At 37.8% G+C, this 22,856-nt stretch overlaps 2 protein-coding genes across 2 annotated transcripts; one reads left to right on the top strand and one right to left on the bottom strand.

Annotated features, from left to right (window-relative positions):
• The first annotated feature begins 3,248 nt into the window (after window positions 1-3,248).
• LOC102476469 (olfactory receptor 1J4) lies at window positions 3,249-4,280 on the top strand. The gene has a single exon (XM_006150508.2). It carries the CDS (start codon window positions 3,249-3,251, stop codon window positions 4,278-4,280), a length of 1,032 nt encoding a protein of 343 aa, XP_006150570.2.
• A 3,117-nt stretch (window positions 4,281-7,397) lies between these two features.
• Window positions 7,398-8,357, bottom strand: LOC102476040 (olfactory receptor 50). The gene has a single exon (XM_006150507.1). The coding sequence runs from the start codon at window positions 8,355-8,357 to the stop codon at window positions 7,398-7,400; it is 960 nt and encodes a 319-aa protein (XP_006150569.1).
• Window positions 8,358-22,856: the final 14,499 nt, after the last annotated feature.

The raw sequence follows: 22,856 nt of genomic DNA, 5'->3' as shown, positions 1-22,856 counted from the left end.
ATTAGTCATTCTTCTTCCTCCTCCCCAAAGAAGCAAGAGTGTCTCTCTCTAGTGGAAAGAACATCAGTAGATCTGCCTTTGAGATTAGGTTTTACCCAAGTACATTATGTCAGGGACATCACTTCCCATGTTAGGAGAATGAAACAGAAAGTCACTGTCTTCCCTCTCCCAGGCACAAAATCAATATTGATTTCATGTAACTGGAAATATAGAAAGTCATTGCAAACTATAAAGGGCTATAGGAATGTGAGTGTTGGGCAGAGATCTGAGCTGGTGGTTGAGGTAATATTGGATATAGAAATTCTCTATTAAATGTTGCTCTTCTGCTTGATTAAATAGGGAGAAAAAAGGGTATGATTAATAGGAGCAGAGAGTTAATAAAAATGGAATGAGGGGCCAGCTGGTGGCATGACAGTTAAGGCACTAGACACTCCCACATGGTCTACCACGGTTCTAGTCCTGGACCTGGTGGTCTGCTTTCTCACTTTCTCCCTCTTTCTGTGATTCTCTCTCTAGTCAAGTCAAAATAAATGAGTGAATAAATAAAGTTAAATAATTCTTAAAAAAAATGGAATGAGTAAAGAATGGTGATTCCAGCAGAAAACAGTTACTGGTTTTGTGACCCTGGGCTGTTTTCTTAATATCTCTCAGCTTCAGTGAACTCATACATGCACACATGCACTGACACACAGGGTATTTGTAAACATCCTTTCATTATGTCAGGCACATAATAAAGTGTATGTTCCATAAATGTCAATTATATTAAGACTGATATTGTGGAGTAATCATGCTAATCAAGTAACTAACAATTTTAATAGGCATCATTAATCTCAGAGCATCTACCAGTTCTCAAGTCCTAAGGCAAATAACCAGGTGATTTACTGCATATGAACACTCAAATTTAAGCCAATTTGGTTCATGGAAGATAGTTGGAGATAAATGGACAACAGTGGAGATGGGTATACTTTTTTTTTCTTTCAAATTAAGTAATAGTACCAAGCTAAGTCATGCTAGAAAATTAACTGCTGCAGCCTAGCAGCAAAGAGCTGGGTGCCCTGAGGGGAAGCGCTGTGGATTGAAAAAGGATAGACAGAGAAAAGCCAGGGCCGGATGGACTGGGCATTTCTGATGGAGATCACTGCAGCCATGAGTTGTCTGTGTTCATTCTTTATAGGGAAGGTAAAGCCATGTGCTTTCTATTATTGACTGCAGTTGTGGGGTATCTAAACAAGTCTCTCCTCACCTTCTCTGGTCAACACTCAGCTTTCTTCTATCCATAAGCCCAGGAGTAGATTAAGTCTTTAAGTCTTTGTAAGAGTTTTGCTTGCCCTGCAGCATTAGCACCAAGACTGTATTTACTTCAAGGCACTTCCTGCATTTCCCCTCTTTTCTTTTTCTAATTTGAGCCCATAATTTACCTATTTTCTCTTGATTTTGTTCTGTTTTTTTGTTTGTTTGATTGTTTGTTTCTCTCTTTAACTGCTTGCTATAGACTTTGCTTCTCCTGGCTTTTATAAACATTTAAACTCATACCTATTTTTTGGCGAGTTTCCCATTTTACACTCAATTTCAAATTGACTTTTTTTTAAAAGAATTATTTAATTTTATTTACTCATTCATTTATTTTAATTTGACCAGAGAGAGATATACTCACAGAAAGATTGAGAGAGAGAGAGAGAGGGAACGTGAGAAAGCAAGACACCATGTCCGGGATTCGAACTATAGTTGGTCATGTGGGAGTGTCCAGCGCCTTAACTACCATGCCACCTGCTGGTCGCACAGATTGACTCTTTCAATGGTTACTTTTCTTTCTTAGTTTTCTAAATCTCTTGACTTTCTAAATCTCTTAACTTCTAATCTCTAAATCTCTTAATTTAGAAATCTCTTAAACTTTCTAAATCTCTAAGCTTTCTAAAATCTCAGCTTTCTAAATCTCTTATCTTCTGACTCTTTTAGCTTCATACTTTTAACATAAAGGACAACATTTAAATATACATATATATCTTTCTTGAAGAGGTTTCCCTGTTTTATGCCCGACTCTGAATGTGCTCCTTATTTTGCTCTCTCAATTTTCACTTTCTTTCTTAGTTTCTGCTTTACTCTCTTATTTCCGGCTGAACTCAAGCATCCACTTGCTTTATCTTCCACTATGTACCACAGCCTGGCAGTGAAGAGATTGGGTGTCACAAGGGGATGGGCTGTGGATTGAGAAAGGATAGACAGAGAAAAGCAGGGGTTGGGCAGAACAAGAGTCTCTCATGGAGATTGTGCTGCTGCTGTGCTCATTCTTTATAGGGAAGGTAAACCTCGTGCATGCTTTCTAATGTTGACTGCAGTTGTGGAGTATTTTTAAAAAAATCTTTTCTTCTTCTTATTATTATTATTAATTTATTTTACATACTTTCACTGGACATCTAAACAAGCCTCTCCTGACCTTCTCTGGCTAACACTCAGCTTCTTCTATCTGTAAAGCCCAGCAGTAGACTATGTGTTTGTTAGTGCTTTTGCTTGCCCTGCAGCATTAGTGCAGACTGTATCTATTTAAGGCATTCCCAGCAATTAACCACAGGATCAAGACTGTGGTTCTCTACATCTTCCTTGAGATTGGCAGCCCATATCAATTGACCCACGTTTAGACCAGTCACTTGATTGCTTCAAATGCTTACCTCACATTTTTGCTCTATCGCATTTCTAAGTATCAACCCCAGATCTATCTGGACATTCTCATTGGCATAATAGTATTACATGATGTATTTGTGCCCTTATGATAGGAAGAGCTCTGTTCTAACATCACAATAGTTCACATTACTTCATTTAATTCTTCTGTAAATTTGAAGTGTAAGATTACTATGCTTCTTTTGTAGAGATTCAAAATGAGACTAAGAAAGACTAAGTAAGTTACTAGAGATTAGCCAGGGAGTGATAGAGTCAGAATCCACAAGAAACCTAGCTGTATAGACATTGTTCTGAACCAATTCTAAATGAGGTTGAAGTGAGCTCCCTCTGGGAAGGGTCATTCTTCATCTTGTTTGCTCAAGGAAACGCAGTGTCTGACACATAGTTAAATCAATGTTCCCTGGTTTATATTGGAAGGAAATTTGTTGGTCATTGGAGGTCTGATGGCTCTGTCAGAATAAGGGTGGGGATTCAAGCAATATTATTCGAGTAATAGCCAAAGGAATTCTTCACTAAGGGTGGGATTCAGGCAATGTTATTTGAGTGATAACCAAAGGAATTCTTCCATAAGAATGGATAACACTGCTGTGATTGCCATCATTACTCTCTATCATCTGAGACATTCACCAAATCCCTTCATTTCCAGTACAAAGAAGAGGAGTATGAGGAGAGAGAACCAGAGCAGTGTGTCCGAATTCCTCCTCCTGGGGCTCCCCATCCGGCCAGAGCAGCAGGGCCTGTTCTTTGCCCTGTTCCTGGGCATGTACCTGACCACGGTGCTGGGGAACCTGCTCATCATCCTGCTCATCCGGCTGGACTCCCGCCTGCACACTCCCATGTACTTCTTCCTCAGCCACCTGGCCCTCACTGATGTCTCCTTTTCCTCTGTCACTGTCCCAAAGATGCTGGTGAATATGCACACTCAGGGTCAATCCATCCCATATGCAGGGTGTGTAACACAGATGTACTTTTTCATATTTTTTGGTTGTATTGATAACCTTCTTCTTGCAGTGATGGCATATGACAGATATGTGGCCATCTGTCACCCTCTACACTACACCACCATCATGAGGGAGGAGCTGTGTATGCTTTTGTTGGCTGGATCCTGGCTCCTCTCTTGTGCCAGTGCTCTGACCCACACACTCCTCCTAGCTCAACTCTCTTTCTGTGCCAACAACATCATCCCCCACTTTTTCTGTGATCTCGCTGTTCTGCTCAAACTCTCCTGTTCAGACATCTCCCTCAATGAGATTTTTATCTTTGCTGTTGGAGGATTGGTCATTATCCTATCATTTATTGGTGTTATAGTTTCTTATGGCCACATTGGGGCCACCATCCTGAGATTTCCCTCAATCAAGGGGATCTATAAAGCCTTGTCCACCTGTGGCTCCCACCTCTCTGTGGTCTTGCTATTCTATGGGACAATTATGGTGCTGTACTTTTTCCCATCAACAAGCAACTCCAATGGCAAAGACATCATTGCCTCGGTGATGTATACAGTGGTCACTCCCATGCTGAACCCCTTCATCTACAGCCTGAGGAATAGAGATATGAAAGGGGCCATGGGGAAACTTCTCAGAAGCGAGATTTTCTTGTCCAAGTGATGTTTCCTTGCTTTTTCTTTTATCCTATCCACCAACCTTGTCAGAGAAGTCTTTGTGAAAAAGAGTAGTTATGTGCCCCAACTTGTTCCTTGCACTTTACACACTCTCCTTTCTTTTTCTTTTTTTTTAAAGTAATTATTTTATTTAACTTTATTTATCCACTTATTTATTTCAAGTTGAGAGAAAGAGAGTTAGAGAGAGAGAGAGAGAGAGAGAGAGAGAATGAGAAAGCAAGCTGCCAGGCCCAGGACTCGAACTGCAGTTGGCCATGTGGGAGTCCAGTGCCATTAACCACCACACCATCTGCCGGCCCCTACACACTTTCCATTTGATAGTCACTCCTGCTTTAGGCATATATGCTCCCTGGGGTTAGGAGCTCGGAGCTTGAATAACAATTGTAGAGGTTAACTTCTCTATAAATTCTTCAGTCTCAAGTTGAACAAACCTGAAATTGTCAAATGTGCTGTGAAATGGTACTTTTCAAATGCAAAGTGAAATGTATATTTTGATCCATGTGTTAGTTTTATAAAATGCTGTTTTAGAAATTAAATTTACATAAAGTAGTTGTGTGACAATTAAGGAAAATCTATTGTTTACCTGCTTTCCCCCCCCACTATAAAAACATACAATGTTTTCTTTTTTATTTCTTGTCTTCATTTGCACTAATTTTGTTTGTTTAATTAGGGTATAGTATTTCCTTTCTTTTTAAAAGTTTATTTCTTCTATGAAAGAGAGGGTGTGTGTGGGGTTTCATGATGCACAGAAGGGCATACTCAGTATGTTCAGGTAGACTCAGTATTCATACCCAGGTGACTCCAGTATCATGCAGCTACACCCTACCACCTGCACCATAGCTGGGCTTAGAGTACATTCTTTTCAAAAATAGAGGCACTTTACTTCTATTGATTGATGTATAGTGACGGCCTTGATGGCTGAGCTGCATCTGTCCTTTGTCCAGTCCGCCCACTTGAACTTGATTAACAGACACAAAATTGCACTGCAGTAAGAGGAATGCATTCTAGAGCACTAAAGCACAAAAGAGTAACTATGCATAATAATTTAATGTATATTTTTAAAAATTTAGAAGAAAAGATCTCAAATGTTTGCAACACAAAGTAATGATAAATTTTACAGGTAATGGAGATATTTATTGCCTTGATTTGATTATAGATTGTATGCATATATTGAAAGATCGTGCTGTATCCCATGAGTATGTACAACTATTATATGCCAATTAAAAAAATAGTATTTTCTAGTTTTCAAAGTAAGGAAATTCATGGCTGGCCTGTACTCTAGTGGCTAAGGGAGTAGGATCTCAAGTGATGGAATGCAGTTCTAATCTCAGCTCTGGTGACTTGAAAAACTCTCTGGATATGTGTGCATACACACCTCAAATACCAATAGAATGAAGAAATGGAGGAGAGGAGACTGTGGCTTGACCATACCTGATTTGGGGTATTTGTGCTTTCTGCATTTCCCCCGTTTTCCTGTCTGTCTTGCAATTAAAACAAAAAAGCAAGGGAGTTCAGTGTTTGTCTTCCTAGTGCAGTAGCTGACTAATCAAATGTTTTGTTTTCTCATTAAACTTTGTTTCAATGAGTCTCAAAATTCTTTATTTATTATCATTTTTTTAATATTACATTTAGTCACAAGTATCTTTACAGTGTATTATATTTCTTTTTCCAGTACGATTACCATGCATATCAGTCAAGACAAAGACATTACTACCCACATCATCATCATATAGCTTTTTATCATATTTTTTAGATTATTATTATTATTACTTATTCTCATTACTTTTTATAGACATTCAATCACTATATATCATTTGATTTGTAAAGAGAATTTACCCAACAGACCAGTACAGTTGAGAATACTGTAAATGTTATCTTCAACAGGTAATAAACCATTTCTGTGCCCCACTAATGTCATGCCTCTCTATTTGTTCTCTTGCTATCTTTCTTTATACTCTTCCCTTCCCCCCCTCCATTCCACACTGTCTTCAGCATTCATAACTATTTTCACTGCTGTAAGCCCTCCAATATTTTATTCTCTACCATAAAGTGTGGGTAGTCAGTATATATTAAGTGGATACATACAATATCTTTCTTTTATATCCTGGCTTACTTCACTTAGCAATAGATCTTCCATATTCAACCACTTTCTATCATATGCCAAGGTGATTTTTTAAATGGCTGAATAGTATTCCATAGAGCATATGTGCCTGTGACAGATTTTTGGTCAAATTGCTCCCATTAAAAAGTACTGATTTTAAAAACTAACAACAAAAGTATCATACACAAAAAACCAAGGTAGTCTAATGGCCAGCGTAGGCTTTCTTAAGAAGGAAGAAGTTAAGCAAAAAGTTTAAGAAGAGCATGAGAAGAAATGATTGCTTTTATCTGAGGGGAGGAACATTTTAGATGTGCAGAACATTAGGAGTGGGAGCTGCAAAATCTCCAAAATGAAGGCGTGCTTGGCATGTTAAAAAAACAGGAAGGTAGATAGCAGGACTACTGGTGAGTGAATAGTGTGGTGGGGAGGATTAGTAGGAGATCAAATTACAGATAGCAAAGAATCTATTTGTGTAAGGCTTTGTAAGGAGTTATAAAGTCTTTGGTTTAATTCTGCGTAATTTGAGAAACCCATCGATAGTCATAAGCAGAGAGTGATGTGAATTTGGCTCAATTTTTTGAGACATTAGTCATATAAAATATGTGCACATATATATTTTTATTGAACTATCTGATTTACATCTATTTACATGTACATCTTTGTGGAATACAATCTGGCTTTTCTAAATTTAATTTAATTTTTTATTTACATTTAGCTGTTTAAAAGTCAAACTATTAAATAATCCATCAATCTCACTTCTAGATAGATACACAAAGAAAATAAAATCAGTAGGAAATTAGAAAAGGATAGTTGTGAGGGTATGTTTGTAAACACTACTCCTCATGACTATCTAAATGAACAAGGAAATTAAATAAAGAAAAAAAAATCCGGCTGAAACACAGAGAGAAGAGAGACAGCCATACCAAGATTCACTAAGAAATAATTATTCAGACATGAAAGAATGCTCAGACATATACAGGATGGAGTAGTTTATGCATACAACTACAAGGGAAAGCAATGCCCATCACAGTGAAAAATTCCATTATTGAGTATTTTTCCTAGAGCACTTTTTATATCCTGATTTCTCAGACTATAAATGAAGGGATTTAGCATAGAAGTGACTTGAGTGTACAATATAGCCACGATGACGTCCTTTTCATTGGTATTATTGGATGAGGGAAAAAAGTATAGTCCAATAATCGTTCCATAGTACAGAGATACCACAGACAGGTGAGAGCTGCATGTGGACAAGGCTTTGCAGATTCCTTTGGTTGAGGGGACTCTCAGAACAGTGGCTCCAATGTGACCATAAGAGACTAGGATACATATGAATGGCAGGGTAATGACCACTACTCCCACAGTGAAGATAAACAGCTCATTGATTGTAGTGTCTGAGGTGGACAGCTTGAGTAAAGTGGAGAGGTCACAGAAGAAGTGGGGAAGAGTGTTGTCTCCACAGAAAGAGAGATGGGCTAGGAGGAGGGTGTGCAAAAGGGCATTGGCAGAAGATAGGACCCAAGATATAATTACTAGCAGGAGACAGAGGCTCCAATTCATGATGGTGGTGTAGTGGAGGGGGTGACAGATGGCCACATACCTGTCATAGGCCATTGAAGTGAGAAGGAGGCTGTCAAGACAGCCAAGCATTAAAAAGAAATAAACCTGGGAAATGCACCCTGCATATGAGATGGATTGACTCTCTGTCTGCATATTCATGAGCATCTTTGGAGCTGTGACTGATGAGAAAGAGATGTCAGTGAAGGACAAGTGGCTGAGGAAGAAGTACATGGGGGTGTGGAGGTGAGAGTCCAGCCGGATAAGCAGAATGATGAGCAGATTCCCCAGCACTGTGGTCAGGTACATGACCAGGAAAAGAGCATAGTAAATGCCTTGATCCTCTGGCCAGATGGGGAGCCCCAGCAGGAGGAACTCAGACACACTGCTCTGATTATTCCTTTTCATGTTTTTCTTTTAGCTGGAGATGGAAAGAGATATGGAAGTTAAAGAAAGAGAAAGCATTAGGATTGTAACCTAATGAAAACATAGTTTACAACTTGTCAATATGTGCATTTAAAAATTTTTATTTTATTTTTATATTTAATCACTGTATATCATTACAACATACAAAATGAATTTCCCAGCATTAATGTACTGTTTATTAGTCCAGTCAGAGATATTACCATACCCATTATTATCAACAGATAATTTTCCTTTTTTTTTTTTTTTTGGAAAGGTTTTTGCTATAGGGCACGTGTGCTCGCCAGACAGATAGAGACAGAGAGACAGAAAGCGAGAAATCACCCCCAGGGGGGATGGTCACGCTGCAATCCCTTCTCCTCCATTCTCCTCTCAGGATCTTGGACATGCACACACACGCCCGGTGTGTTTTAAGCTACCAGGTCCAGGACATGAACCGTGGCCTCGTTGGGATTCCAGCGACATAGCCAGTACGCTAACTGCTGGTCCCCAATTTTCCATTTTAATATAACTCAAATTAGCAACGAAACAGACAATATTACAATAGACATGACATAAATACTAAATACAAAAGATCATTAGAGAATACTATGAGTGACTGTACACCAATGAACAAGAAAACCTGGGTGAGATGGACAAATTCCTGGACACATAACTTACCAAGATTGAATCAGGAAGACATTAAAAAGTGTGAATAGACCAATAACAAAAAATGAGATTGAATCAGTAATAAATAACTGATTTAATTTATTAAATGACAAAAGACCAGGTCCCAGTGACTACCAAACTTTTAAAGAAGAATTAACCCCCATTCTACTCAAACTGTTTCTAATGATCCAAAAGGAAGGAATCTTCCCAAGTTCACTTAATGAACCCTGCATCATCCTCATCTCCAAAACAGATAAGGACATAGCAAAAAAAGAAAACTAAGACCAATATCTCTGATGAATACTGATGCAAAAATTCTCAGCAAGATACTAATAAATTGTATCCACCATGACCAGGTTGGCTTTATTCAAAGTATGCAGGGTGCTTCAATATACACAAAACCATAAATGTAATAAACCATATTAACAGAAAGAAAAATAAAAACCATATGATCATATCAACCAATGCAGAAAAAGCATTTGACAAAATACAACATCCTTTTATGATTAAGACTCCCAGTAAAATCGGCATAGAAGGGACATTTTTCAACACAATAAAAGCCATATGTGCAAAACCCATAGCTAACATCATACTGAATGAGAGAAAGCTTTATTTATGAAAAACTGGAACAAGACAAGGCTACCCCCTTCCTCCACTCTTTTTCAATATTGTACTGGAAGTCCTCGCCAATGACATCAGAGAAGAGAGTTAAATAAAATGTATTCAAACAGGGAAAAAAGGAAGTGATTTCTATTTGCAGATGACATGATTATATACATAGAAAACCCAAAATAATCCACAAGAAAATCCTAGAAGTGATAAATAAATAGAGTAAAGTGACGGGATACAAAATCAACATACAAAAATCTATAGCATTTCTATACACCAACAATGAGCAGATTGAGGTCGAATTGAAGAAAGCAACCCCATTTACTATAGTCAGAAGTATAAGGTAACTAGGAATAAATCTAACCAAAGAAATCAGACCTCTACAAGGAAAACAGTATGTGCATTTTAAGTTGACTATTTCATTTTCCCCACTTAGTAATGGGTTAGTTATAGTCTGGCAACAGGAGATTACATGTCTCCCTAGGAAACATCACAATCTCTTTTGTAGAAACTTTGAAACATCACAATGATTTTCAGACCAAGTTCAAACTTGAGAAGTCCAGGAGTTCATAATGAAACTCTGAGATTAATAAATTAGGGTAAAAGTCTAAGTTAGCAACTAATTATTAGAATGTGTCAGCCAAATAGTCTAGTAGTTAAGGGAGTTGGGTCCCACATGGCCAACCACAGTTCATATTTCAGCTCTGGAGGCTTGAAAAACATGCCGGGCATGTACGTGTTCATGCCCCAAATCCCAACAGCATGGAGAAATGGAAAAGAAACTGTGGCGTGACCATAATTCATTGGGGGTGCTTTCTTCCTGCCCACCTGGGAGAACTCCCCATCCCCAAATCTCTCTGGCAAGCACACACACCCTCTGGTAATTAAAAAAAGAGAAAAGGAAGAGAGACTAGTAGACATGCTTAAGCTGGTCTATTGGTCTCTCTAAACCATGTCAGGCCTCTCACACATGCTTTGGCTAATGCTTTATTTCCATGCATTGGACCAAAATCTGAAAACTCCATTGCCTTCTCAAGATTTTCCAGAAATTGGGTTTTGAAGACTTGATAGAAACATCATATATAACAGTTGAAGGTAAAGGAATTAAGGATAAGTAAGAATGTCTGTCAATAATGCAATGAATCTAGGGTCTGTCAGGTGGTATGGTGATTAAGGGCACTGAACTCCCACATAGCCAAACACAGTTCAAGTCCTGGACCTGGTGGCTTGCTCTCTGTCTCTCTTGCTCTCTCTCTTACTCTGTCCCTCTTTGGTCAAGTTAAAATAAATATATAAAAGCTAAATAAAAATAACTTAAAAAAACATAATTAATATAGTGACATATCTTGTAAAATAGATGTCAATTTTTCCCTTAGGAAAATTTCTTTCCATTCCTCATACTTTGAGTCTATCTCCACTCTTCCTAAAAGAATTTGTATAAAATGTGGAGAAAAAAAATTCTGTTTATCTTTCCAATTCTCACCTATGTGTTCCCTTAGTTCAAACCAGATTGCTGCCTTGCTCTTATTCAACTCTTCTGAACATCAGAAAATACTTTGGTTTTTCCATTCATATCCTGGATCTGCCAGAGGTCTTTGTAAATGTCCACCTAGCATACTTTCAAAATAGTACCACATCCTTTTTTACGATTTCTAACCTTGGTTTTTTGCCAGTGACAACTAACTGACATTTTTCTTATCATATTTCTAATAGTTTTGTTTGTTTGTTTGTTTGTGTGTTTGGTTTTTTTTGTTTTTGAGATTTTCATTTCAGGGCATGTAAGCTCACTGGAAAGAGAGAGAAAGAGAAAAGGAAAGTGAGAAATCACTTCCCGGGGGGATGGCCATGCTGCCATCTCTTTTCCTCCATTCTCCTCCTGGGACCTTGGGCATGTATGCACACAAACTGACATGATTTTCAAGCCACTAGGTCTTGGACTTGAACCATGGTCAAGCATGTGAGAGTCCAGTGATGTAACCACTATGCCATCTGCTGGTACCTCTAACATTTTTTTAAATAAAAGAATTATTTATTTAACTTTATTTATTTACTTACTTACTTTAATTTAACCAGAGAGGGAGAAGGAGAGGGAGAGGGAGAGAGAGAGAGAGAAAAAAAAAGTGAGAAAGCAAGCTGCCAGGTTCTGGACTTGAACTGTGGTCAGACATGTGGGAGTCCAGTGCCCCTAACCACCACCCAACAGCCCCAACTTCTAACACTTTTTTGTACTTCAATAATAGTATTACTTCTCTCTCTTTCTTCTTCAGGTCAGTTAGTCTTAGACCTGTCCATGTGAACACTTGCAAAATAATAGGGTACTCTGTCTACAAAAAAATATAGACTTATTAAAACTGAATGCCTTTGACTTTGAGAGTTAAAGAGATATAGGAATCTTTATTCATTTTGGAAATTAACTAAAGGTTACATCATGTACCAGTTCTCTCAATTTCACTAAAATTATCTTTTATACTTCTTTTTATTATTTATATATATTTTATTTTTATTCATACATTAAATTGCTATACATCATTTAGATTTTGAAGAGACTTTACCCAGAATGATACACACCTCAGTTCAGCCCAGTTGAGATCACCAGACATATTATTCTTCAGCATTCTATGTTAAAAATCCTATTAACTTAATCTTGTTATTTGAGATGAATTAGGCATTCAGTTTTGCTGGTTACTGTGATGTTAACAACAGTTTATCACAATGAAAGTGCTTATCAGCTGTTGAACATTTAGTTTGTTTCAGATATCTATATCGATCTATAGATATATCTTTCTATTTGTCTATCTATCTAGTTACTTTGCTAGAGAAAAAAAGGAAGAAAGCATCCCTCCATGGGAGGATGGCCATGCCACAATCCCTTCTCTATTTCTCTTTTCAGGATTTTGGGCATATGGATGCAGCATGTTTTTCAAGCTGCTGGATTCAGAATTTGAAACATGTATTTGGATATTGGCTGTCCCAGTTTCTAATATTTTGTTTCTCCAGCAATTTTACAGTAAATAACATTATTCATATATTATTTTCATATTTCATGTATATGGCTTATACATGTATATGATTTATACATGCAATGTATACATTTATCTCATAAATAGGTGTATATATGTATATATGAGATAAACTCCTCGAAATGGAAGTGGATATGTACTATCAAGATTTTTTTTTCTTTTTTCTTTTGGAGAGGTTTTTGCTATAGGGCATGTGCACTCTCCAGAAAGACAGAGAGAGAGAGAGACAGAAGGTGAGAAATCACTCCCCATGGGAGATGACCACACTGTAATCCCTTCTCATGCATTCTCCTCTCATCTTGGGCATGCATGCACACGCGCCTGGCGTGAGTTTAAGCCACCAGGTCCAGGACTAACCGCGGTCGAATACATAGGATTCCAGCGACATAGCCATTATGCTAACTGCTGGTCTCACTATCATGATTTTGATAGAGATTGTCAAATTACTAGAGGCTAATGTGGTGAGCTAGCCTGTTCTATGGTTATTAAAAATAAATCCCAAATATAAAAGCCAATCATGTCAAGATTATGAAAATGAACATTCTATTGGGTTGTCAGAAAAGTCATGATGTATTTTTCTATGTAAAAATGTGTCATGACTTTCCAATGATCCAACAATGAAGATTTTGAAGGTAAATGGCTAGGGATTAGAGAAGCATATAAAATTCAGGAGTATGGTCAGTGTGGAAGGTTACGGGTTTGACAAATTACCTAGGAGTGAGACTACGTAAGGCCTTTTCTGCTATGATAAGGTTTTGATTCTATTCTCAGAACAGCAAACCACACAAGAAAGATTTAAAGAAAGAAGTATCTGAACATTTTAAGTAGCTTGCTGACTTCTGGGTAGTGATCAGATTATAGTAAGGCAAGAGTGTGTGCATAAATCTGAATAGGAAGCTACTGTGGTAGTTCAGGTACAAAATAATATCTGTTTATACCTGGATTGTGGCAGCAGAGATGAATACAATTACAAAGATTTGGAACAAAATTTGGAGAAAAGACCAATGAGATTTAATGGAGCATAAAAGATAAGCAAGAAGAGGCATGATTTTTTCTAACAGAATATCAGTTTGGAAAAATTATTTTACAGGAAGATTTATTCTTGACCTGTTTTCAAAATTTAGGTTGATGATTAGTTCAAGATAAATTAACATACATGGAGCCATTGGCCATACTGTGGCATGAGGAAGGGTAGGGACCAGTGACATGCAATGGACACAAACACACACACCAACACATATAATCACACAACTGGATGTAAATTTTACCTTTGCTCTGATATGACCTCTTAGGCGATGAGTACAGATACCTTCAGTTAGAAGGCGTGGAAAGATTCTTCCATTTTTTTCTTCAATACACTATAGACAGTGAAGCAGGTGAAATCTCTAATCATGTCAAAGATGCATTTCAACAGGCAGAAGAATGATTGTGAACAAGCATTTGGTGAAATGGAAATGACTTCTAAACTTTAAGCCATGGAGAGTAGCAGCAGGGTGGTGTGGGGGTGGTCATAGTAAACCCTTATCTTCAGCTCCAAATTAGAGATAAACAGGAAATAATTGCCTCAATGTCTTTGGATCCCTTGGGAGAAAAGAACTGTTTGCTCACAGCAGGCAATTAACTGGAGAGTTTACCTTTGTAGGAATAATGGTAATAACCAGAAAACACTTACTAGGAACTTAGTGATTCACAAAATTTTTAACTTTCTCAGGTTACATGGAGTTAAGTCTTCTTAGGGAATATCTAAGTGATTGTGATTAAGTCTGACATAAGTGAAGAACACATTATTATAAAGTGAGAAAAAGTGACACTTGTTTCAAAATGGCAAAGAATTTGACATGTATTTACATATTAGTATTTTGTGAAAGATAGAATTTGTGAACAATGAAATAGGATATTTGGCTGATGAAATTTCTAAGCAAAATGTCGAAGGTGAAGCTTGGCTTCTCTCGAATGCTTATGGTAAAATCTAAGAAGAGAGAAACAATTTAAAGATGAAATTTTTAATGAAAAGGGAAGCAGAACTTGAAGATTTGGCAAATTATCAATCTTCCTATATTGTAAATGATGAAAAAAGAATGTTAGGGAGAAAATCCTGAAATTGTTTGATAAGGAAATTGAGACTGGTTAGGTGATATTCATCAAGACAATGGAAGAAAGACCCTGAAGACACTTCAGAGATCATCAGGGCTTCTATAATCATGACAGTCCCAGGATGCAAACATTCAGAAGACAGAATGACTTCAAAGACAAGGACATGGATTTCCACTGTCTGTTACTACTTCGAGGCTCTTTTCACTGTGCTCTATCACCATACTGCTCAGGTGCCAGAGATGTGGCTCCAGTGAATCTCCAGTGATGCACTCAGAAAAGATGTGCATAGAACAGGTGTCACATGAATATCTGACAGATGAGGGAACAGAGTCTGTCCCCTGATGTATCTTTCACAATGCCCTAAAGGCATCTTAACCTGTAGCTTGTCGTGGGGGTATCATGTGTGGGTCTTGTCTTTCCATTGATGCTATTCTAATATAACCCTAAAAAGAGGATGAGGAGCCTGCTCAAACTCAACCTACATCTGAGCACACAGAACTAAGGCCCCAGACAGATTTATGAGCAGCTTGCTCACCACAGGTCCTTGGGTTTGGAGAAAGAAGGAGACTGCTACACCTCTGGGATCAGCAGATTTGGGACTTGGGCAAGTAGCTTCCCTTTTCTTGTCATCCTTTTCCTCACCTATAAAATGAAGATAACAACAATGTTTCTGATATGTGAAGTGTAGTAGTTTTGCCAACACCCTACATGGGGCTTAACCCCTAAGAGCTCAAAAAGGAGTTGTCATAATTAACATCATCACTTGAATTTTGTAATTTCCAACTAAGACTATATTCTCCTATCTGGTTACAATGGTAGTCTGATGGCCAGGTGATGGTCCTTCCCCTAACCCAATTTTCCTCCTATGCTGTAGTCACTGAGAATATTGTTCAGCAAATAATTGCTTTGCTTCTTCCAGAGTCACATTATTGGGGCAGAGGGGACAGGCACTTTGATGGCTCTTGTCACACATGGCAAAGAGCAACAGTGATTCACAGTGCCTCTACTGAACCAAAAATGTTCCTTTCATTGAGACAGGCCACCAAATCTTTGCATACCCCTCTTTGGGTACTCATCAAGTGAGCTACTTGCTGTTGTATTTTTAATATGTGGCCAGGGACACTCTAAGTATAGTCTTGTTTCACTTGTCTTCATAATCCTATGTAGGGTCAGCTGTTATCCTCATTTCAAATATAAGGAAACTGAGGCTCAAACAATAATTTCTTTCAAAATCACTGGATATGTCTGACTTTAGAAGCCATGCCCCTAGCCATTATGCAGTACTGCCCCCAGTACATGGTAGCCATTCACAGTATTCTTTGACACTCTTTAGTCTGTTCCATCAGTGACTTTTCTCTCTCTTAATCCAGAAATAACCCAGCTGGTTTTCTCCCTATGTTTTCTGCTTGGGAGACTCCATCTCTGGGCAGACAACAGACAGGTGTCTGAGCATGGCCTTACTCTTACAACCTCAGGTCAAGCTGAATCTCACCTGACCTTACTTTTGAAAGCCTCTCTTCCATCTTTCCCATTTGGGTGGGAGGTAGAGTCTCCTCCCACACACTAAATATGTAGATGTGTAAAGGCAGTTTAATACTAATGTGGAGACAGTGAGTCACTGCTGGAGGAGCCTGAGATGTGATTTTGGTGCAGTTTCCAGCTCTAAAGCACCCAGCCTGATGCTCTGACATTATCACAGCTTCCATGAGCCACCCACTGTGCTTTGTAGGGTCTCTTCTGCTTTCAACAGCTCAGGTAGGTCCTGCTGCTGAAACAAAATTTTATCTAGATGGGCACGTTCAAGGTCATTTCCATAACTCACTGACCTCCTTCACATGTACTTTCCTGAATGAGAGAAAGGGGTTCCACACTAGGCAGGTATAGCCTGCTGTGCAACCCCTTCTGTCCAGAGTGACAGGGTCTGGCTAATCAGAAGTAGGAGGAACAGAACAGGAAAGACTGGAGACCTGAAGTGGTGGGGCCTGTGGCAGAAGCAGGTGTGGGGACATGGCCAGGGAGGGACCTTCCTGCTCACTTTGTACTCCCAGGTACTGGGATCCTTCTATTGCTGGGTCTTCTACTTTCATCCATTCTACTGCTCAACTGCCCTCCAGTCTTTGAAGCTCCTCCTATCCCAAACAAGGCTTAGAGTAGACAGAGACCGCCCATATTGGAAACTCTGACCAATACTATAGAAATGTATCTATATTTTGACCCAGAAATCTACTTCTATAGATCAGATCTAAAAAGCATAGATATTTAAGAATGTAGATGATATTTTGAGCATAATCAATTGTGGAAGGTAAAAAAATCATAAATTGCTTAATGTTCAAAATCAGAGACTGACACTCTGAGTATTTTATGATGTGCAGCTAGTGAAAACATATGAAGAATTAAGAACATTGACTGGTCTGGTCATTGCCCACCTGTGGAAAAGTCAGGTTATAGAAGAGTATGCATTCTGTAATTCTTTCCAACCATCCACAGGAATGTACACACACTAGCACACTCACCTAAGCACAAAGGGAAAGGACCAAAAAAATGAGTACCACGTATTAAGATCACTATTTCTGGCTAGTGATTTCTTTTAGAATTATTAATTTAATTTAATTTATTATTATTATTTAAATTTGCTATAGGGCACGTGTGCTCATGAGAGAGAGAAAGTGAACTGCCAAGTCCAGGACTTGAACTGTGGTAGGTCATGTGGGCATCCAGAACCTTAATCACCACACCATCCGTTGGCCCTGAGGACTGTATTTTTTACTTAATTCTTAGCTCATACAGAATTCCTTGTTTTACAAAAAATACTGGATGTATTAGTAAATACAATAAATGAAATCTTTATTATCTGGCTAATAAATAACCTTTAAAAATAACTAGAGGGAACCAGCAGTTAGCGTAATGGCTATGTTGCTGGACTCCCACGTAGTCGATCGCAGTTCATGTCCTGGACCCGGTGGCTTAAAACTCACACCAGGCACGTGTGCATGTGTGCCCAAGATCCCAAGAGGAGAATGGAGGAGAAGGGATTGTGGTATGACCATCCCCTCTGGGGGGTGATTTCTCGCTTTCTGTCTCTATGTCTCTCTCTGTCTGTCTGGCGAGCGCATGTGCCCTATAGCGAAAACCTCTCAAAAAAAGCCAGGAAAAAAAAAATAACTAGAGACTGGTAGGTATGGTAGTGGCTATGCTGCTGGATTCCCACGTAGAGTCCCACTTCTCAAACCCAGTGGCTTGAAACTCACTCCAGGTATGTGTGCACGCATGCCCAAGATTCCAGGAGTAGAATGGAGGAGAAAGGATTGCAGCATAGCCATCTCCCCCAGGTGGTGATTTCTCATTTTCCCTCTCACTATCTCTTTCTCTCTCACGAGCTCATACACCCTAATGCAAAAACCTCTTAAATAAATAAATATATACTTTAAAGACCTACAAATAGAACTACGATATGATCCAACAATTCCACTCCTGAGTATCTACCCAAAGGATAAGAGAATGCTCAGTCAGAAAAGTGCTTGCACATCAATGTTTATTGCAGCATTATTCACAATTGCTAAGACATGAAACCAACCCAAATGTCCATGAACAGATGAATAAATAAAAACTATATAATATACTTATTTACTTAATAGATGAGTTATAAATGGATAAAATAGAGTATAATATTTAATCATTTTTAGCTGTAAATAATATATGTATTATTAAAAAACCATGTAAGGGAGAAAAAAAGATTTCAAAAATTTCACCCACAGAGGTGATCATCATTAATGTGATATATAACTCTCAGGCTCATCTTCTCTGTCTCGGTCTCAGTCTATAGCTCTCTCTATCCTTTTTTCTTTCTTTCCTCACACACATGTAAACACACAGATTGTTTTCATATGTGTGTATGCGTGTTTGTATCATATATATACATATATATACTTTTTAAAAATGAGGTCATAGACATAGACTGACAACTCTTGTTTTTATCTTATGAAACAGTATTCCTTAATGTCTTTCACTGTTGCATTCTACAAATATTTTAAAGAAGAGCTAACACCAATTTTCAATTTATTCTAAAAGGTCCAAATGGAGGGACTCCATCTAAACTCATTTTACAAGACTACCATAATTCTAATACTAGAAGAAGAAAAAGAAACAATAAAAAAAGAACACATAGACCAATATTTCTCATGAACATATGCAAAAACCCTTAGCAAAATACTATTAAACTGAGTCCAACAACACTTGAAAAAATTATACACTATAGGGACCAGCAGTTAGTGTAATGGCTATGTCGCTGGACTCCCACGTAGTCCACCGCGGTTCGCATCCTGGACCCGGCAGCTTGAACTCATGCTGGGCATGTTTGCGTGTGTGCCCAAGATCCCAAGAGGAGAATGGAGGAGAAGGGATTGTGGCGTAGCCAACCCCCCTGGGGGGTGATTTCTCGCTTTCTGTCTCTCTCTGTCTTTCTGGCGAGTGCATGGGCCCTACAGCAAAAACCTCTTAAAAAAAAAAAAAGAATGAAAAAAAATTATACACTATAAACAAGTAAGATTCATTTCAGGGATACAAGGATTGTTCAACATTCACAGATTAATGAATGTGCTACATTGCACTAACAGAAGGAAAGACAAAATCCATATGATCGTATCAGTAGATGGAAAAAAATAATTTGATAAAGGACAACATCCCTTCATGATTAAGCCTTCCAATAAAATAAGTATAGAGGGCATATACCTTAACAAAATAAAGGCCATACGTGACCAGTCACAGCTAACATCATATGAATGGGGAAAGGTTGAAAACATTTCCTCTGAAAGCTGGAACAATACAAGGTTGTCCATTTTCTCCAGTCCTACTTAACATTGCACTGGAATTCCTAGCCAATACAATTAGGCAAGAGAAAATATATAAAGTATTAAAATTGGAAAGGAATAAGCTAAATTGTCCTTGTCTACAGATGTGACATGATTATAAAAAGATAAATTTAAAGAATCCACTCAAAAGCTTAGAATTAATAAAAATGAATTCAGTACAATTGCAGCATACAAAATCAACATACAAAAATTCTTCTGTGCCAATAATAGACTGGCTGAGAAAAGAAATCAAGAAATCAATCCCATTTACAATAGACATACACACTCAAAACCACCTAAGAATCGATTTAACCAAAGAGGTGAAAGAACTCTACAATGAAAATTATAAAACAATGATGAAAGAAAGACAACACATGTAAAAATTAAAACACATCCCATATTTATTGAAATATGGAAATTTTATGGAAAATTTGATATTGTTAAAATGTCAATACCGGGAACCAGCAGTTAGCGTAATGGCTATGTCGCTGGACTCCCATGTAGTCGACCGCGGTTCGTGTCCCGGACCCGGTGGCTTAAAACTCACACCGGGCGCGTGTCCGTGCGTGCCCAAGATCCCGAGTGGAGAATGGAGGAGAAGGGATTGCGGCATGACCATCCCCCCTGGGGGGTGATTTCTTGCTTTCTGTCTCTATGTCTCTCTCTGTCTGTCTGGCGAGCGCACGCGCCCTACAGTGAAAATCTCTCCAAAAAAAAAAAAATGTCAATACCCAAAGTGTCTACAAATTCGATATAATCTATATCAAAATACCAATGATATTCTTGACATAAATAGAAAAAAATATCATAAAACAGGTCTGGAATCACAAAAGACCCCAACTAGTTAGCCAAAGCAATTTTGTGCAAAATGAGCAAGGTTGGAGGAATCACACTGCCATACTTCAAAATATATTACATACTCATAGCAACCAAAACTGCATTGTACTGACACAAAAACAGACACACAGATCATGGAACAGAACAAGGAGCCAAAAATTAATCTACAAACATGTAACCAACTGAATTTGGCAAAGGTTCCAGGATAATTCAGTGGGGAGAAGGACAGTCTCTCTTTAATGAAAGGTGCTGGAAAAGAATGAATACCCATATACATAAGAATGAAACTGGACCCTTAAGTCTCATCATATACAAACAGTATCTTAATATAAATTAAATAGTATTCTTGGTGGAAATAGTCTTCTTTTAGTGTTTTGTATGTCTTCCCATTCTTTCTTTGCTTGCATTGTTTCAGTTGAGAGGTCTGATATTAGCATAATAGGATAACATTTGTAAATAACTTGATGTTTCATTCTTGCATTTTTAAAAATTAATTAATTAGTTTACATTCATTCCCTGAGCATCATCACAGCATACAAAATGAGATTTCGCATCCAGCATATACTGCATAGTGGCTTAGTCGCACATGTTATCGTCAATAATTTTCCATTTCTAGTTTCACATATATGTATTTCCCCCTATTTCTTACCCTCTGCCATTTCACACCCTCCTCCCACACTATCTCAGGTGTGTACAGTTGTTTTTCCATTACTTCCCCCCCATATTTTTAGAATATTGTCTTTGATTTTTACCAATCTGGCTATGATGTGCTGTAGGGAGGAACTTCTTACATTGATTCTATTTAGTATTCTTTGTATTTCCTGAATCTGGATGTCTCAGTATTTCTCTAAATTTGGAAAGCTTTCAGGAAATATTTTATGGAATAGATTTTTGTATGCCTTTATTAGTTTATTCACATTCTAAAATACCTATTATGTGGATATTTAGGTATTTAATATGAAAAGTGTTCAAAGGGAAATGCAAATCAAAAACCACAATGAGATACCATTTAATCCCAATAGAGAACTACAAGTGCTGTCTTTTGTTTGTTTGTTTTCTTGTTTTTGGAGAGGTTTTTGCTATAGGGTGTGTGCACTCACCAGAAAAACAGAGAGATGGAATGTGAGAAATCACCCTCCAGTGTGGATGGCCACACCACAATCCCTTCTCCTCCATTCTCCTCTTGGGATCTTGGGCATGCATGCACACGCTCCTGGCATGAATGTAAGCCACCGAGTTCAGGATTTGAACTACAGTTGACTACATGGGAATCCAGTGACATAGCCATTACACCAACTGCTGGTTCCAAGAATGACAAGTGCTTTTGAGGCTGTGGTGAAAGGGAAGCCCTCCTACACTGTTGATTGTAGTGTAAACTAGAACAGATGCTGTGGAGAACAACACAGAGGTTCCTCAAAAACCTACAAATAGAACTACCATACAACCCAGTCATACCTCTCCTGGGCATTTATGCAAAGAGTAGGAAAACAGTCAGAAAGACACTTGCACATCTATTTTTATTACAGAATTATTCACAATTACTAAGACATGTAATCAACCTAAATGCCCAAGAACAGATAACTAGATTGAAAAAATGTAGCACATATGTTCTATGGAATACTACTCTGCCATAAAAAACAATTAGACTTTGTCATCTAATGCAAAGTGGATGAATATAGAAAATTTAATGCTGAATGAAGCAAGCTAGAGTATGGAACACAGACATTATAGGTTTTAGCTTACTATATACTGAGTGTCTGTACCTTATGTAAGAAAATGAAAAATTGACAGATATAATAGCAGAGACAGCAAATATAGATACCAGAGACTGTATAATCTTTTCAGGGATAAAAAACACTTAGCAGACACAAGAATAGGAGGTTATTGTGTACAGTGATATCTTTGATTTGTTTGAAATGCACTGCATTTATGCTTTCAGAACCCATGTCATATGCTGTAAAGACATACAATGATAAAATGTACATTAAAAATGAGTTAAATATTTAAATGTAAGACCCCAAACCATAAAATTATTAAAAGAAAGCATGGGGGAAATGATTCAGGACATTGGTATAGGTAAATATTTTTTGAATAAGAACTCGAAAACACCGGTCAATGCCACCAAAAATAGACAATAGGATTACAACCAACTAACAATCTTTTCCACAGCAAAGGAAACAATTAATAGAGAAGAGAGACAATTACTGAATGGGAGAAAATATTTGCAAACTACAGTTCATTGGCACCAGTCATCAATAACAAGATTATTTAAGAAACTCAAACATTCACCAGCAAAAAAACAAAACAATGAAACAATTTTAAAACAATTATAAAATGTGTTATCAAACTGAACAAACAATCCTTAAGGGAAGACATACAAATGGCCAATAAGCATGTGGGAAAAAAATGTTCAGCATTTTCTAATTTTC

Source organism: Tupaia chinensis, unplaced genomic scaffold (genome assembly GCF_000334495.1).
Source record: "Tupaia chinensis unplaced genomic scaffold, TupChi_1.0 Scaffold000289_1, whole genome shotgun sequence".
Taxonomy (NCBI): Eukaryota; Metazoa; Chordata; class Mammalia; order Scandentia; family Tupaiidae; genus Tupaia; species Tupaia belangeri.
The sequence above is the reverse complement of the archived record's forward strand: the minus strand, read 5'-3'. Positions and strand labels throughout refer to the sequence as shown.